The 16,185-nt window shown below is 33.6% G+C and overlaps 2 protein-coding genes across 3 annotated transcripts in view; one reads left to right on the top strand and one right to left on the bottom strand.

Annotated features, from left to right (window-relative positions):
• Positions 1–385: 385 nt before the first annotated feature.
• LOC127876092 (autophagy-related protein 13-like) lies at positions 386–13,615 on the bottom strand. 2 transcript variants are annotated; one of them, XM_052421012.1, is made up of 5 exons: positions 13,418–13,615; positions 9,310–9,878; positions 8,741–8,941; positions 8,166–8,487; positions 386–6,563 (listed from the first exon to the last, which is right to left on the bottom strand). In XM_052421012.1, the coding sequence occupies exons 1-5, from the start codon at positions 13,565–13,567 to the stop codon at positions 6,324–6,326; spliced, it is 1,482 nt and encodes a 493-aa protein (XP_052276972.1). In that variant the 5' UTR covers positions 13,568–13,615; the 3' UTR covers positions 386–6,323. The 2 variants fall into 2 exon arrangements, with proteins under 2 accessions (XP_052276972.1, XP_052276973.1); XM_052421013.1 differs by having other exon boundaries at positions 8,166–8,463.
• Positions 13,616–13,796: 181 nt separating this feature from the next.
• LOC127876080 (tripartite motif-containing protein 2-like) overlaps positions 13,797–16,185 on the top strand; it is a 65,549-nt gene continuing 63,160 nt past the window's right edge. Inside the window, exon 1 of the mRNA XM_052420989.1 lies at positions 13,797–13,942. The gene's annotated coding sequence lies outside the window, so the exon portion shown is untranslated. The remainder of the gene's footprint in view (positions 13,943–16,185) is intronic.

Here is a 16,185-nt window from a genome sequence, read left to right as displayed (position 1 = left end):
AATGTTAAATGCATTTTTAACATTCTAGTACTAAAGTATAGTCCATTTTAAGCAGAGTAACAATTCACAAAACATCTAAACATGTTCTGTTAACACTACAAACGTGTTTACAATTTGGATTGAAAAAAGCGCTTCTTTCACTGAACATACCAATTAAGTTAAGCTGTGTGTATTCATTTATCTACAAAAAAAGGAAAAGAAAGATACATCACAATTCAGTAATTTAAGTTCTAATTTTAAGTTTTTCATCAATATATATTCAATATGTTCAGTAAAATATTTAAGTAATAATATGAGATACTCATATTTGTATATTAAATATCATGTAATTATTTCATAGGCATTGGATTATTAATAGAACGGAACAAATAATACAATACATGTATATAATTATACTATATTCTTTTTATATAATCTTCTAAATTTATTTAACATTCAAGCCAACAAGTTGTGTCCATTAAAACATCATTAACATGTATGTCATTGTGAAACAAAAACAATACACTGTTCATTTCAGGTTCCTGAATACCCGTCATGGTATAATGGGAAATACTCAGGTGATCAGGCGATCTACACCTACAAGTTAATAGACAATTAGAAAGAAATTATTTAGAAACTGATACAGTTTTAGCTTGTAAAATAACATGTTAAATGCAATTGTTAACATTGGGTACTATATGCACAAATATCCTTCAATACATGTGTGGAAGTACGATAGTGTGTTTATTGTCAAAAACTGACGGACAAGAAGTTCTAGTTCCGATTTTTTTAAATATCAATATCTTGCTTATTTGGAAACATTTTTTAATCAAATAAAGAGTTTTAATTTTGTTCAAGTGTGTTTTTTTTAGAGAATATGTATAAGTATCCCAGATTTTTTAAAACTTTATAAAATGAGTTGTCCTGGCTAACTTCTCCAGCAAATGTCTTTCTCTCGTTCGAACAACTTTGCCTCATAATTCTTTGGTGCCACTTTCCAAATTCAAAATTTACATGTGAATATTTAGATCAAATCCAAATTGTTATTGTTATTTAGTCACGAAATAACCACATATTACAACAAAGAAGCAATTATTTTGCACCTCGTGTTTTAGTTGATAGTTTGAACATCGAACGTGAATTGTGTGTGGTGTTAGGCTACGTTGTATACAAATGTAGTTCCTTGTTTATAACAACTAAATGTTATATTAATGTTATAAAACTTTTAGATTTGCAATTCAATATGAATAAAATTGTTATTAGTAACGCACGACTCTTTGTCACAGAATGATATTCTGATTTTTTTTTAAAATGACAATTTGATCAGCGGTTATTTTTGGAACGCGGAGTAATACACTGACCTTGGTTACAATACAGTCATTATCAAAGTACGCAAAACACTCATGAAAACTAATTTTGTTAAAATAAAAAGGTTTACTGAATAAAAAAAGTGGGATAAATAGAATAATAGGTTAGCGTTGATTATAGATCAGGTTTATCATGCTCGGCACGAAAACGAAAAAGCACTCGCCAAGGCTCGTGCTTTTTGTTTTCTAAGCCTCGCTTAGAATTTAAAAAATTCAGACCAAGTTTCAGAACACTTTGGTAAACAAGAGGGACATGGGCCCTAAGGCGCTCACCTGAGACCCTAAGGAATTAAACTATTCTGAGAAGGTGGAGTTCAAAATAATAAAAGTACTTCATACAGACGGGTGTACATACTTAACTTGCGCTTTATAGTTCGATTATTTAGTGTAAAATCTTCAAAAGAGGACGAGTGCTGAGAGGTAGTACAGACTTAAGTGTGCTCTATTATTAAAATACGTTTTCACTTTTTTTCCATTCAAAGTTATTAAGAACAATGATACTATGATTTTCAAGTAATACTGCATTTCACATATCATACATGACGAACGTCTGTATATAAAATTAATTAGAATAATGGTATTTCTGACTTTCACATAATACTGTATTTCACATATCATCCATGTAGGCCTACATGACTTTAGTATATCAATCTGTATTCATGATTTAAAATGAAATTTCATACTTCATTTAGTTTTTGTTAATTATTCACATTTGTAAGTGTTGTTTGTAAACAATTCCTCTACGCTTCTACTCTTTATTTACAACCGATGCAAAACTAAAATGCATTTTAATTGTGAAATTTATTCTCAAATACAAGCTGCATTTAATATCATAAGTATCGCAAATAGTTGGTTTTAAGTACATTTTCTCTATCTCTTTAATTCTTGAACAAAGTATATCTGATATGATATGTGTACATATAGACACAATAGTTTTTTGTCAATAAGTGTTCAACAGTAAAGTTGGAGAATATTTCAATCTATTTTTTATTGATCAATATAATTGAATTTTGATAACAGTTGTTGCCTAAGCTGTAAAGGATATTTTTACGTACATATCTTTACTTTTTCTTCTTGATATTCATAATATACACTGGGACTATGTGATAGTTATAAGTTAAATAATAGCCATATTGAGTAAGTTCAATCAGGCATCACTGTACTTAGAGCTAAGAAATATGAAATATCACGCCCATTAAATTTATATATATTGTATAAACCTTTCTTGGAAATATATAAGTACATAATTTTGCTATTTCAAGAGCTTGCTTCAATGTTGTAATCTGTTCTTTTTATGCAGTCAGCATGCTGATTTTTATACGAAAATAAATGCCAGACAGATTTATTTATGTGTTTATCTCTATAATGATACCACTGTATAGCAATTGCTGTTCCATGCTGTTCACTGCAAAGGGCTGTAAACAATAGGTAAGCCATCAAGGAACTGTCAGAGATAATGAGGTACCTGCTGTGGCTAATGGTTATTTCATTGGTCTGCGGTCATTAAAATACATGCAACAAAATGTGTGAAAAGTGGCCAGCACAGGAATTTGGGGCCTGACTAAACTGTTATATACAGTTGTTTCCCCCCTAAGTAATTTTCTGTAAAATCAATACTGTATTACTACTTAAAATTTTGAGATTATTAATAAAGGGTTTTCAGATGGCAAAAATACGTTTGTTGCACTTCATCCCCAACCAATCATCAACATAATAATCCTTTGTTAATATGGCCATGTTTTTCAAATGTTCACGACTATTTTCAAACTCGTCCGAGGTATCCACATTACCAATGTTTTGACCAAATTTTATAATGATTAGGCAAAAAATGTGATTTCTAGAGTGTTCACAAGCTTTTTTACTACATGTATATAAATATAAGGAAAAGGACCCCCCCCCCTGGCAGCAAAGTTTATTTACCGATCTGAACCATTTTCAAACTCAACCATCGTATCCAGGAAACAAATGTTCTGATAAAATTTCATGAAGATTGGACCAAAAATGTGACTTCTAGAGTGTCAAATGTTTTCACTATATACATATAGAAAAAACTGCCCCGCCCCCTGGCGGCCATGTTTTTTCACCGATCTGGACCATTTTCGAACTCATCCGAGATATCAATAAAACCAATGTTTTGACCAAGTTTCATGACGATTGAGCAAACATTGTGACTTCTAGAGTGTTCACAAGGTTTCTATATAGCCATACAATGAATACTGCCCCGCCCCCTGGTGGCCATGTTTTTCAACGGACCAGAACAATTTTTGAACTCGAGCAATATATCATTAAGACAAACATTTTGGCAAAATTTACATGAAGATTTGGCATCAAATGTGACTTCTACAGTGTTCACAAGGTTTTTCTATTTTTTTACCTTGTGTCCTAGTTTCTGACCCAGCATGACCCAGTTTCGAACTTAGTCGAGGTATCATCAAATGTTCTGACCAAGTTTCATGAAGATCGGACAAGAAATGAGGCCTCTAGACGCACAACAGACGCACGACGGACAAAAGGCGATCCCAAAAGCTCACCATGAGCACGTTGTGCTCAGGTGAGCTAAAAATGTGGTCTTATAAGTAAAAAGCATTTCCTTAAATTTGAGCCCTAGTTTCAAAGTCAACCAATATAGCATGTTTCATAAACATTCAGAAATAAATGTGGCCTCTAAAGTGATCACACATTTTTTCTTTAATTTCACAGTGACCTTGTTTTTGATGCCATGTGACCCAGTTTCTAACTCCATCAAGATCTCACAGTACATATGTCTTGACTAAAGTTTCAAAAAGATGCTGCAATAAATGTTATCTCTTAGAGTTCACAAACTTATTCTTAAATTTTACCCAGTTAACTAGATTTTGACCCCATGTGGCCCAGTTTCAAACTCAACCAAGAGATGATTGCAATACATTCTGGGCAAGTTTCATTAAGATTGGGCATTAAATGAGACCTCTAGAGTTTTGCAAAATTTGACTACATGTATAGCCATATAAGGAAAACTGCATAACCCCCTGGCAGCCATGTTTGTCAACTCATGGAACCATTTAGAACGCAGCCTATTTATCATCCGCCTAAATGTTCTTGGCAAGTTTCATTTTGATTGGGGAGAAAATGCTACTTCTATTGCTCACAATCTGCAAATAAACGATTAATTGAGTTTCTCCACAGAAACACTGCATTTGTCATATTTCATGTATGGAAACAAATGCATTGTACATCAAGTCTAAAACTGTTGTTCTTAATTGCAAAGCCATAATGAGATTAAACATGGTCATTTACATCCCTGATTAAATTTTTTGTCTTCATGAAAAACATAACACACTACACATACAAAAAAACGACAATTTTTTTAATAATCAATGCAACAGATTTATTGAATAAGAATAAATAACAATAAATACATATACAAGAATTTTATGGCATAAATGCAAAATCATATTAAAAGACTCACATATATCAGAATAATGCAACCTTAAAGCATCATTTGGAGGTACAAAATTAATTCCAAAATACAAGTACCTGTACATGTTTCATTTTAATAATGAGTCTGCCCTTTCCACATTTGAACATGTGGTATTAAGAAACCAATTACATTTGCTTTCAAGTTTGATATATATTTAACAATACATATGATATCCCCTTGGATTATGCACTCAAAGTTTATTAATTAGGCTGACATCATTTTGAATTGTTTGGCTTGTTGACGAAATAGAAGCTCATATGTTGATGTTTTTGGCAGAAAAAGGATGGAATAAAGATTAAAATAGTACTAAAATAATGAATAAGTTTTTATCAGTGGTGTTATCAATATTATGTCTGGGCAAGTGTGTTGTTTGTTGCAGTAATAACAAACGCTTTATTGATAGAATGCTTGTTATCAAACCATGGCCATTACATTTTAATTTCTATGCACAGGGACTCCAAACAGGAGGTTATCGCAACAATAACCAACACTTACCCAGATATTATTTATTGCAAAAAAAGCTGTTTCTTTATCAGATGATTCCTATCTTTCATATCACTGGTAGAAAAGGTATCATGTTTACTCAATTATAGGTAATCGTTTCGTTTTTTGACGAAAAAACATTCACAAAAGTCTGAATCTTTACAACGATTTTTACATTGATAAAATTAAACAAAGTTGAAATTTAACAAGTATAGCTTTTTGCTTTATAATAGTCCAATCAGTATTACACATCAAAAGCATTGAATAATTATCTTAAAAATTTGTTTAATCTGTTATAACTTGTTGTCTCGCTAAATAAGGTCATATAAATATATTGGATTGTAACTCACAATTAATTAACAACAAAAAGTAGGTAAGGATATGACGTAAATGAGCAAAATGGATGCTCACTTGATATAAACATTCAAAAAGAATGTTTTAAAAATAGGATTGTACTGAAGCGCTTCAAAGGATAAAGCTTTTATCACTTAAACGGTAATATTTCTTTTATCCCATTTCATTTAAATATTTATAACAAATAGAAATGTGAGACCCTTAATTGCAAAAGCCTGTAAATTATTGATGTTATATGAAAACAAAACATCTAGAAAGACTTCATAACAGAAGGCTTTCAATAAAAACTGAAACGCCCAGGGTCAAGTATGCTAAACAACCAATAAAATCAGTACATTTTAGATAAGCAATAATGGCCATTCTAATCTTAAAAGTTAAAAAGATATACAGAACATCACAGTTTTAAGACAACAGGCCAGTTAATACAACAGTATCAAAACATAAACACTATACATTGTATCTGACTTCCTTCAATTATAAATTACAACCTTGCAACATGTGATTTGAGCTTTATAATCATTGGTTAAAATTCAATTCTGATAAATCTGTAGCTCTAGTTTCATACTTTTAAATCTACTAAATCTTAAGTTATCATTTTGTACCTTTTTTTTACACCAGACATAATTGGTGATTCACTACCAGGCATAAAAATACTTTAATACAACGCATTGCTAAACATTTCACTTCTTTGCAACACTGTCCACTGACGTATCAGCACCAGCATCGACAGTCAATTCTGCAACGAAATCGTCAAAGTCCTTCATCTGGGTTTCAAACTCGCTAAGCTGGCTGGTGATTTTCTCTAGTGTCTCGGGCAGCGTCTGCTCCTCCTCACTTGTACAGAGGGGCGGGGCGTTCTGACACTCCTGGTAGAACTTACCCAAGTCTGTGTTACTATCCGATACTCCAAAGGGAGTTTTCTGAAAAAAGCAGCATCATTCAAATAAGTTTATTGTTTTAAGAACAAACTAAGCTTTGTCACAATATTTAATTTACCTTTTGCAACCCAATCTAGTATTGTGTACAAGTACTTTGTATGGCAAGTTTGTCAAGGAAAAAAAATCACATAGCACCCTGCTCCTTTTTGATCCACTGCCCTCCTGTCTCATTAGATTGGTTAACAAAAAAATAGTAAATTCAGCTGAAATTTAATATATCTTTGCAAACCTTGATATCCAAATTAAAGGACTTAGGTCAAACTCCTTTATTAAAGGACTCAAATTTCCCCAACTTTATAAAAATTTAATATATACAGTCACCAGATGGCATGGCTTTCCACCCTGCCCCTTTTGAGCTGACCCCTGTACCTTTTATGATCCTAGATCCTGCACGAGTTTGTTTTAATTTAGAGACAGTTGTCTATTGTGATCTGATGCAGGGATTGTTCTTATTGAATAATGTTCACAGTCAATAAATGAAAAACAATACCAGTTTAATATGTATAATGAATATTTTTACAAATAAAACATATTGTGTCAAGGTACACAGGTTTTGACATGTAACCGAACATGGCTAAATATTATGATTTACATGTACCAACATATTAAAGCATGCTTTAATATTGCTTCATGAATACAAATACTCATTCAACTTCAGACCAATCCGAAACAAGGATATCAGTAAAACTGATGGATGCTCCCCAATGATGCTTTGTCGATATATGGGTTAATTATGTGGAAAAAAGTGAGACCTTGAGAAAATCTTATATTAGCCTCAGTGACCTTGACCCCAGTGACCTCAAACCTCATCAAAAGGTAGAGGTCCATGCAAGGTACCTAAATGCCAAATATAAAAGAGATTGGTAAAGTATTGAAGGTGGTATGAGAAACTGTAACAAAAGTGTGACGGAAAAATCTATAATTAGCCTTGGTGACCTTGACCCCAGTGACCTCAAACATCATCAAAAGGTAGAGGTCCATGCAAGGTACCTACATGCCAAATATGAAAGAGATCGGTAAAGTATTGAAGGTGCTATGAGAAACTGTAACAAAAGTGTGACGGAAAAATCTATTATTAGCCTTGTTGACCTTGACTCCAGTGACCTCACACGTCATCAAAAGGTAGAGGTCCATGCAAGGTATCTACATGCCAAATATGAAAGAGATCGGTAAAGTATTGAAGGTGCTATGAGAAACTGTAACTTTTTTTTCCGTACAGAAGTGCGGAAGAACAAACTGGCAACTATTTGCTCCCCATATATATATATGGGGAGCATACAAATGAACTGCATATCTTAATTCTGATTTAATTTTTCCAAGATCATCATTTGTATAATGGCTACTTTAAAACCCTTTTTGGCTCTCTGACTATGATATTGGATATGATTTAAAATGATAATTCCTAAGACTGCTGAATGCAACAGATCTTGTCATCAGCCTACCTCACATACTTTATGACCATTTTTCACGGTTCAAGTAACAATTTAGCAAGTTTAAAATCTCTAAACAATTATGTTTGAAAGTTTAATTCCTTTCTTATAGACTCAAAGCAAAATTTCTTCCTATCCCATCTTAGGTACCTACCAATTCCACCATGACAAAGTCATCAGTCGCTGAGTGCTGACTACTTGTGCTTGTTTTTGACTCGCTCAACACTGAATCAACTGTGTCTGCTTTGGAGCTCTCAGTTTTGGAACTTGACGTGCCCTTTGACCCAGAGAGGTTCTTGGGATCAACTTTGTCGACCCGCTCTTTCTTGACTTGTTGCAATAAGGACATGAATGGTACATCTTCAGAAGATTCGCTCTGTTTGTCTATGGCATTTTTTGCGAATGCACCAACTCGATGGGTTGCCGGGAATCCTGACGGCTTTTCTGGAGCACTGAACAGTGAGCTTAGCGTAAGGCTATATTGAGGTAAGATAAAGTTTGGCATTTGACGAAAATACTTTTTTAATGAGCATTGAAGCAGTTTAAAAAAAAATCTAAGCAATATACATGTACACGTAATACTGAAATTTGAAATCGCGTTCTGAAAGTATTCTAAAGTTAACATTGGCTAATCATAAAATTTTCCAAAACTAACTAATTATGTAAAATTCAAGTTAACTCATTTTTATTCTGATAATAAATGATACAAAATAATGTATGTGTTAAAACCTTTGTGTTTTGAAATCTGGAAATCGGTCACCAACTGGTGAGCTCCCAGGCAAGTGGATTTTTATAGGCTGCGACTGGTGATGTGGGACCACATTGTCGGCACCAATAATTCTTGGGCTCTCACATGGACTGGTGGAGAATGTAGTTTTACAGTACTCTTCACTGTGCAGCCCTGATGAGTCCGAGTCAAGAATGCTCTCCCTTAAAAAATGGCAGACATTTTTAATTATTACAGAATTACATATTTGTATTGTATTGGTAAAGCTAGGCTACATGAACATATTATTTCTCACATTATTTGTCAAGGATAACTTGTTCCTATGTCATGACACTGCAAACATGTATATAGGATATGGAGATTTTTTGGTTTATAAATCTGTTCGGTATATGGGATGAAATTATACTTACATAATAAATCATAAATTAACTATGAAACTGATGAAAAAAACATGTATGTATACACCTAATGACCTATCATAAGGTAACGTTACATAAAACCACAGAAAAATTCAACTGTATTTCAATAAAACCAGGAACAGAAACACTCGAACTAATGACACAAAATTTACCTTTTATGTCCAAATGCACATGGTTTTGGTGTTGTTGGTCTCACATGATTACGGATAGGGCTATGGTCTTGTTTGAAATGATCGTGCTTCATTTCGAATGGAATCTCCTTTTGTGTGTTTTGTGGAGAAATTAGCAGTTTTGTTCGATAACACAGATTAATGCTGATTGTTCCGAATGGTGTTGGTACTGATCCTACTTTAGATTTATTAGTGTCCTCACCTAAAAACATATAGTGTGGTTCCCCTAGATAAATTCTATAACAGATCACGTAGTCATTGGAAGCCTGTCGCCGGGAAAGTTTGTAAGCAGGAGTAACACGTGTTACACTCAATAAGGATTTCAGGGCGATTCCCATTCTGTAGTAACCTGCCTGGGAAACTTTAGCCCCAACATCGCACTGGTTTATGTCTAAGGAGATATGCCAGATTTCAAGAACCATTGTGTCTCCCTCACAGGTTTGTAGCGATATCTCGATGCAAACAGTCTGTCCGAGTGTTGATGTCTGATTTGATAACACTTTCTTTGCTTCTTTTTCAACCTCATTGTTGTCAGCTATGGCAATGTTGAACTGCAAACAATTAAAAATGGGGCAAAACCTTTCAATGAATGGATTATATGCACATTTAAGAAGCAATAATATATACGAGTTAAATGTTCCATCTTCTGTTTCTATAATATTATATAAATGCCATCAAATGCATCCATCAAACAGATTAAATTGATCTCAATTGAGAACATAGAAGCAATATGCATGCTATCAGGGACAAGGAGCTAAAGTTATTTGACATCTATTTTTCTTGGAATATTTGAAAAATGTGATAATTGACTAGAAGACTTAGTATACAGCTTAAAGGGATCTTTTCACGTTTTAGTAAATTGACAAAATTGAAAAAAGTTGTTTCAGATTCGCCAAATTTTCGTTTTAGTTATGATATTTGTGAGGAAACAGTAATACTAACATTTAGTTACCATGGTCTAATATAGCCATTATATGAATCTTTTGACGATTTAAAAACCTGAAAATTATAAAGCGTTGCAACCATAACAATTGAATAATTTGGAGAGTTCTGTTGTTGTCGTTTAATTTTGTGAAACTACGAAGATTGCTTATATGAAGTATAAAATACATCACTCATACATACTTGGCAGGATGGCCGAGCGGTCTAATTGGTTTTTACTCCAGGACTCCAGGGGTCACTGGTTCGAGCCCTGCTGCGGGCTACTTTTTTTCCTTTTTTAATTTTATTCTTGATTTTTTACTGGAGGTTTTTAGATCCAATGTTTACATTGTACATTTATCAATATAAAGCATTTAATGACAAACTTCAAAACATGCCAAAATCTGTGAAAAGGCCCCTATAAATTGGTGGGAATAGTGTAAAATTGTGGAGTTACATGACCATCTCAATATTATTATAATTGCAAGAAACCATTAATTCATAGTTAAATTACAGGCATGAAGATCACAATACAACAAAATACCAAACTGTGTTTTTGGTAACCATAAGTATGATAGTCCTATGCTATGCAAGTCAGCAATCAGTCAAATGCAATTCAGTAACCAGAAGTTTTGAAATAAATGTAGTTGGGATATGAAAATTATAGATGTTTAAACTTTAATATATGATATTTCATTTTTTGGACAAGTGGGTTAACAGTTAAAAAGTAAAGACAATGCAGATGTATCACTAAAGAATTTTCAACAAGTGTTAAAGGAATAAATTTGCAATTATTGCATTTTCCAGTAACCTTGTATCGAGCTGTTGAAGACACAAGTAACAGAATTTCTTAATCAAATCAAACAATTCAACATCGTGAGAATGTGAAAGTATTTTTGGAAAATAAATTAAGTAAATGAAAGTGTTGTGGGTACACTAGCTCAGTCATCTGCTTTACTTTGAAATCTATGTGAAAATTAAAAGAAGAGGACCAATAAAATGTATTGAAGATGGATATATTACTTTATTAGGATTATTTTAGTTGAAGCAAGATTTTAAGATGCAATTGATTTTACCTTTTTTCCCCATTTTGGATGTGTTTTCATATATGTTCAAGTGTAGAAATGTAAGTAAAACAAAATACGCTGAGCGCATGCGTGTATGGTCATCATGCATACATGCCAGACGTCCCGATCTTGGCGGGACAGTCCTGCTTTTGGGGGTGTTTGTCCTGGTGTTCTGACGTGACACAAGGTCCCAACATTCGTGAAAACAACATACGTTCTATAAGATCACACTAAAATGCGCTATTCAAGCTCCGTCTGGCTTAAATTACCATCGCTTATCCCTTTATTGCCCCTATTAAGGTAGCGCACCTCTAATGGGCACATATCCAAATATAATCTAAGTAATTATTTTCTTAATCAGCATCATTTCACTGAACTACATGCAAATTTGTAGGTAGGCTTTCCATGCTTTTAAAAAAAATATACCGATTTTTTCAAAACCACCCCCACGCTCGGCTTTTGTCCAGTTTATTTTCACCCCTGGGGTATATAAAAGTACCATAATTCATTCAAATTTCCAAATATGGGCATGCAGTTGGTGTGTACAGATGCTGTAAAGGTGTTTAAAGTTTAAACAAGATGAAATAAGTATTCTTTTACAGACATTTATTTTTTACAAATTTTTATCTATGGAAGAGCGCCATGAAATGTAAGTGATTTCAAGCAAGTAAAAATTGGGTCGGTTAAAAACAAAGTGTCATAAAATTCAAAATAGTATCATTTAAATCATATTTTAAACTTAGTTTTTATAGAAACACTATATACAGCAAAAATACCAAGAAATAGACAGATTTACCGTTTACTTTTTGAAATAAAAATAAAAATGCAACATGCATGGTTCGTATTTTCAACAGTAAATCACCCAATTTCGCCATAACGATGTTTTAATTTTAATAATTGAAGAATGTGCATAAAAATTGCAACATATTTAACAATAAATATAGCTTAATGCCATATTAAATCAAATTACGTTAGAAAATAAATAAAACGCGTCGCAAAAAAGTATACGTCGTCGGCAGGATTCGAACCTGCGCGGGAATATCCCAAAAGATTTCTAGTCTATCGCCTTAACCACTAGGCTACGGCACCTAATAGTAGGCTCTTCAACCTTCGAAGAAATCGCGCGAAATCATTAGAGGTGCGCTACCTTAACAAACCTTATCTACTAGTTGAGTGATCAAGTGTTGTTTTTGACACCTTATCAGGGATTTATCAGCAAAGTACTGATTTGATCGGGCATTCACACCATGGTGTTTTTAATGATAGGGGTCGCTAATTGCTAGTGAAAGATGCATCGAACGTAGTGAATTAAAAGCAGACTGCTTTTGTATTTCATGGCCAAAATCATGTCCAAAGATACTATTACACGGTATTCTGTGTATTATACCACCAGAGGCAAAAAAACCTGTCAAAACACCAGTTTTGTATATTGCACAAATTGAGCGCTAACCAATACATATTGATGTTTCACATAAATTTACTTTCGTTTTTGACTGATTTTCAGAAAATAATTTATACATATTGCATCAATCTAAATTTAGAGTTAATTGATGATTGGTTGAATAAAAACAGTGCTTGATGCGCGCACATCGCGTTGAACGACTAAGCATGCATCTGTCCCAAATTGAACTCAAGTAGAGGCATGCCCCAATTTCACGTTATGGGTTCATCCACATAGTGCACATGACTGTTTACTTCCGGAAAATAGAGAATGTCTGTATTCATGAATCTCTTACACACATTTATTGTCAATATTTGCCAGAAATAATGAGGTTTTGTAAGTAATAAACGGATTAATGACTACAGTAAAGGTGGCATGATTGATCGTTTTTGGTGTCCTGCTTTTTGGTCAAATGTCCCGACATTTTTTAATGGAATGTCCCGATTTGGACCTGAACATTTCTGGCATGTATGCATCATGAGAGCCTTGTTTTTATTGTAAACAAAATTATCATCACCAGAAGATGCTGAATATGAGGGAAGTGTAATATATCTTAGTTGCAATAATACAACTCCCAGCTATATTGACCCTCCGGGTCTGAGCAGTACGTATGTACTCATAAAAGCTCAGAGCATTCAAGAAGAACTATAATATATCTTACCCAGTCAGATCCAGAAGAAACATGCTTAGAACGGCTCTTAATCTTTTCTCCAAGTCGAGACTGGACAATAATCTGCACACATTTGTAAATAAAAAACTTTGTAAACTTGTCAAAGTCTTTCTTGTTCTGGGCACTGCTTCCAGCAGACATCTTGTTTATCTAAGACTGTCATTCACTCATTGTTAAAAGTAGGTCAATTCTGTTTACATAGCAATACCGTTCGTGCTTGAAGTCATGTAATAGCAGGTAGAAACCAAGTTTCAAATATAAAAAAATCAATAACAAAAAATGTGCGCATTACAGTGTCAAACGGTTTAAATGTATAAAATAACAGCCGATGAAATTATTCAACACAAAAGTCGTGTTTCCACCGGAAATGCGTTTGTGGAGTATGGGTAAAACTAATGTCATAAAAATCACACAGTACCGTACAACGTCCTAAGCGTAATTTCCTCGTGCTCAGCGCGGTAGTGTGCATTATAATGAAAAGGAAAATATATTACATGACGGGACCTTTTTAAGAAGGTAAATACTTGAAATATCACCCAGTTCACTTTTTGTCAATCCGGATCATATAATAACATAATAAAGTCCTACATACAGGCAAATAAGACAATCTGCTATTTCTTGCTATGGAGGATGGATGTGTCAATGGCATGAACAGAATAAAATATGTAATGATAGAGTGGTTAAAAAGATAAGTATAATTCTGGATGAATTGTAACAGTTAGTTTTAGATCAAGTTGATATTTCTGAGGAAGGTTATTTAACCCTTATTAAAAGTAGGATCATGTTACGCTTTCTTGGATGTCTGAATTATTAACAGGGGTTGGAAAATCTCACGTAAAATAACTTGTATGTTTTTCAAAAAGCTATTGGCAGCTTGGCTGTTTAGCAATATTATAGCATATTATCAGGGCCGGATTAAGCTGTTTAGGGGCCCAAGGCTACACATTGTTTTGGGGGCCCCCTTCCCTCGATCTGGTCCTCTTCTGTATATTGAAAATCATACTTCATACTCTTAACTACAAAGATCAGAAAAATTGCATTTATACACAGTTAAGAGTTGCACTTTAAATATATAGCAAAACAAGTAAAACAATGTATAACTATTTTATTACCTTAACTTAACACACATGTTACATGTAACACATTCCAGGCTATAAGTCTCTTCTACAACACTTCAGCTTCAGCCATAGTCATCGATCAGCTGTGTAAAGACTAGTTCTCGGAGGACTTGACATTCAATAGAAAGTAGCCCCAATGCTGTTAACCTTTCTTTACTCATGGTGTTCCTCAGTTCGTTTTTCACGCGTGATAACGTTGAAAATGACCGCTCACCTTGACAGTTATAAACTGGAATAATTATTGTTAAGTATATTCAAACAGTTAATCTCCATCGAACTTCAGCAGTTCAATAATGTGGGTGATGGTTCTGTCTTGGTCCGCTTCTAAGATGGCTTTGAACTAAACAAACTAGATAACAAAAGAAGCCACAATGTCATCTGGATAAGACTCCACTAGATGCGTTGCACTTTTCCGTAGATCATCCAAGGTGAGAGACTCAAACTCTGTCATGAAACCAAACAGTTTGTGAATACAATAATATGCTCTCAACAGCTTGCAAAGTTCAACAGTGAAACAATCAACTATGCTGTAGAATGTGTGAATTCAAAAATTATTTACTCGCATGCAGTTAGTGTTGTTCTTCGTCACGAAACACTTTGCGCTGTTTTTTACGCTTATTCGCATCCATCTATTCGTTGATTGCAACAAACGCTTTGGCCTTCTCTTCAATGTCGGAAAATGTGTCCAGATGTTGTCATGACCTAATGGGACAGTTGTATAATAAACAGAGAAACTAATGGTTCTGAATGGATATACAACACAGGAAGAAAATTGATAGCATAGAAAATCTAAGCGAACTAAACGGTTATAATCGGATATACATCAGGAAAGTGGTAAACTCACACAGACAATTTCTACTGCAATCCCGATAAAGTTTTTAAATGGTGTAATAAAGAAAGATCATACATCGGGAAACTGGCCTGTTGTTCACAGGGGGCCCCTTAAAAATAGGGGGCCCTGAAGGCTGCAGCCTTGTTAGCCTAGTGCTTAATCCGGCCCGGCATTTTATGTCAAATCTTCATTTGCCTGTATATTGTGTGGGATAACACATACAATAGTTATACTTACAAATGATTTAACCAATTTCTTGATTGAACTTAAGGATCAATTCAGTTTTGAACAAACAATCGACACATTCACTTTTTGAAATTGAATTAAAAACTTTCCAATATTATATCTGAAAAGTCCATACACAAATCAATCTAGTTTTGTATGGATTTTTATGAATATTTTTAGAATACAAGGACATTAATGTACAACTCACATACATTTAGTCCAAATAATTAGACGTAAGCTACCCCGATGTAAATCGACCTCATATTTATAGGAGTAACATACAATATGGCTTATTGCTGCTGAAATCCTTTCTTAACCAAAGGTAGCCTTGCAAAATTCCTTGATTACTGAAACAGGATTTATTTGGCCACCAGACTTGTAATCAATATATAGCAATAAACTAATAAACAGTGAGAAAAGACTATCCATAACAAGAGGGGCCAACTTTTTAAAATTACATCATTATTAGTTACATCATTATTAATTACATCATTACATTATTATTATTGGTAATCAATTAGACTGAAAGGTCACTTAATTATCAAAGCTTATGAAAGTTGAGCAAAAAAAAATCCAATCACATT

Source organism: Dreissena polymorpha, chromosome 4 (genome assembly GCF_020536995.1).
Source record: "Dreissena polymorpha isolate Duluth1 chromosome 4, UMN_Dpol_1.0, whole genome shotgun sequence".
In the NCBI taxonomy this organism is placed as follows: domain Eukaryota; kingdom Metazoa; phylum Mollusca; class Bivalvia; order Myida; family Dreissenidae; genus Dreissena; species Dreissena polymorpha.
This window is presented reverse-complemented; position numbering and strand designations above follow the sequence as displayed.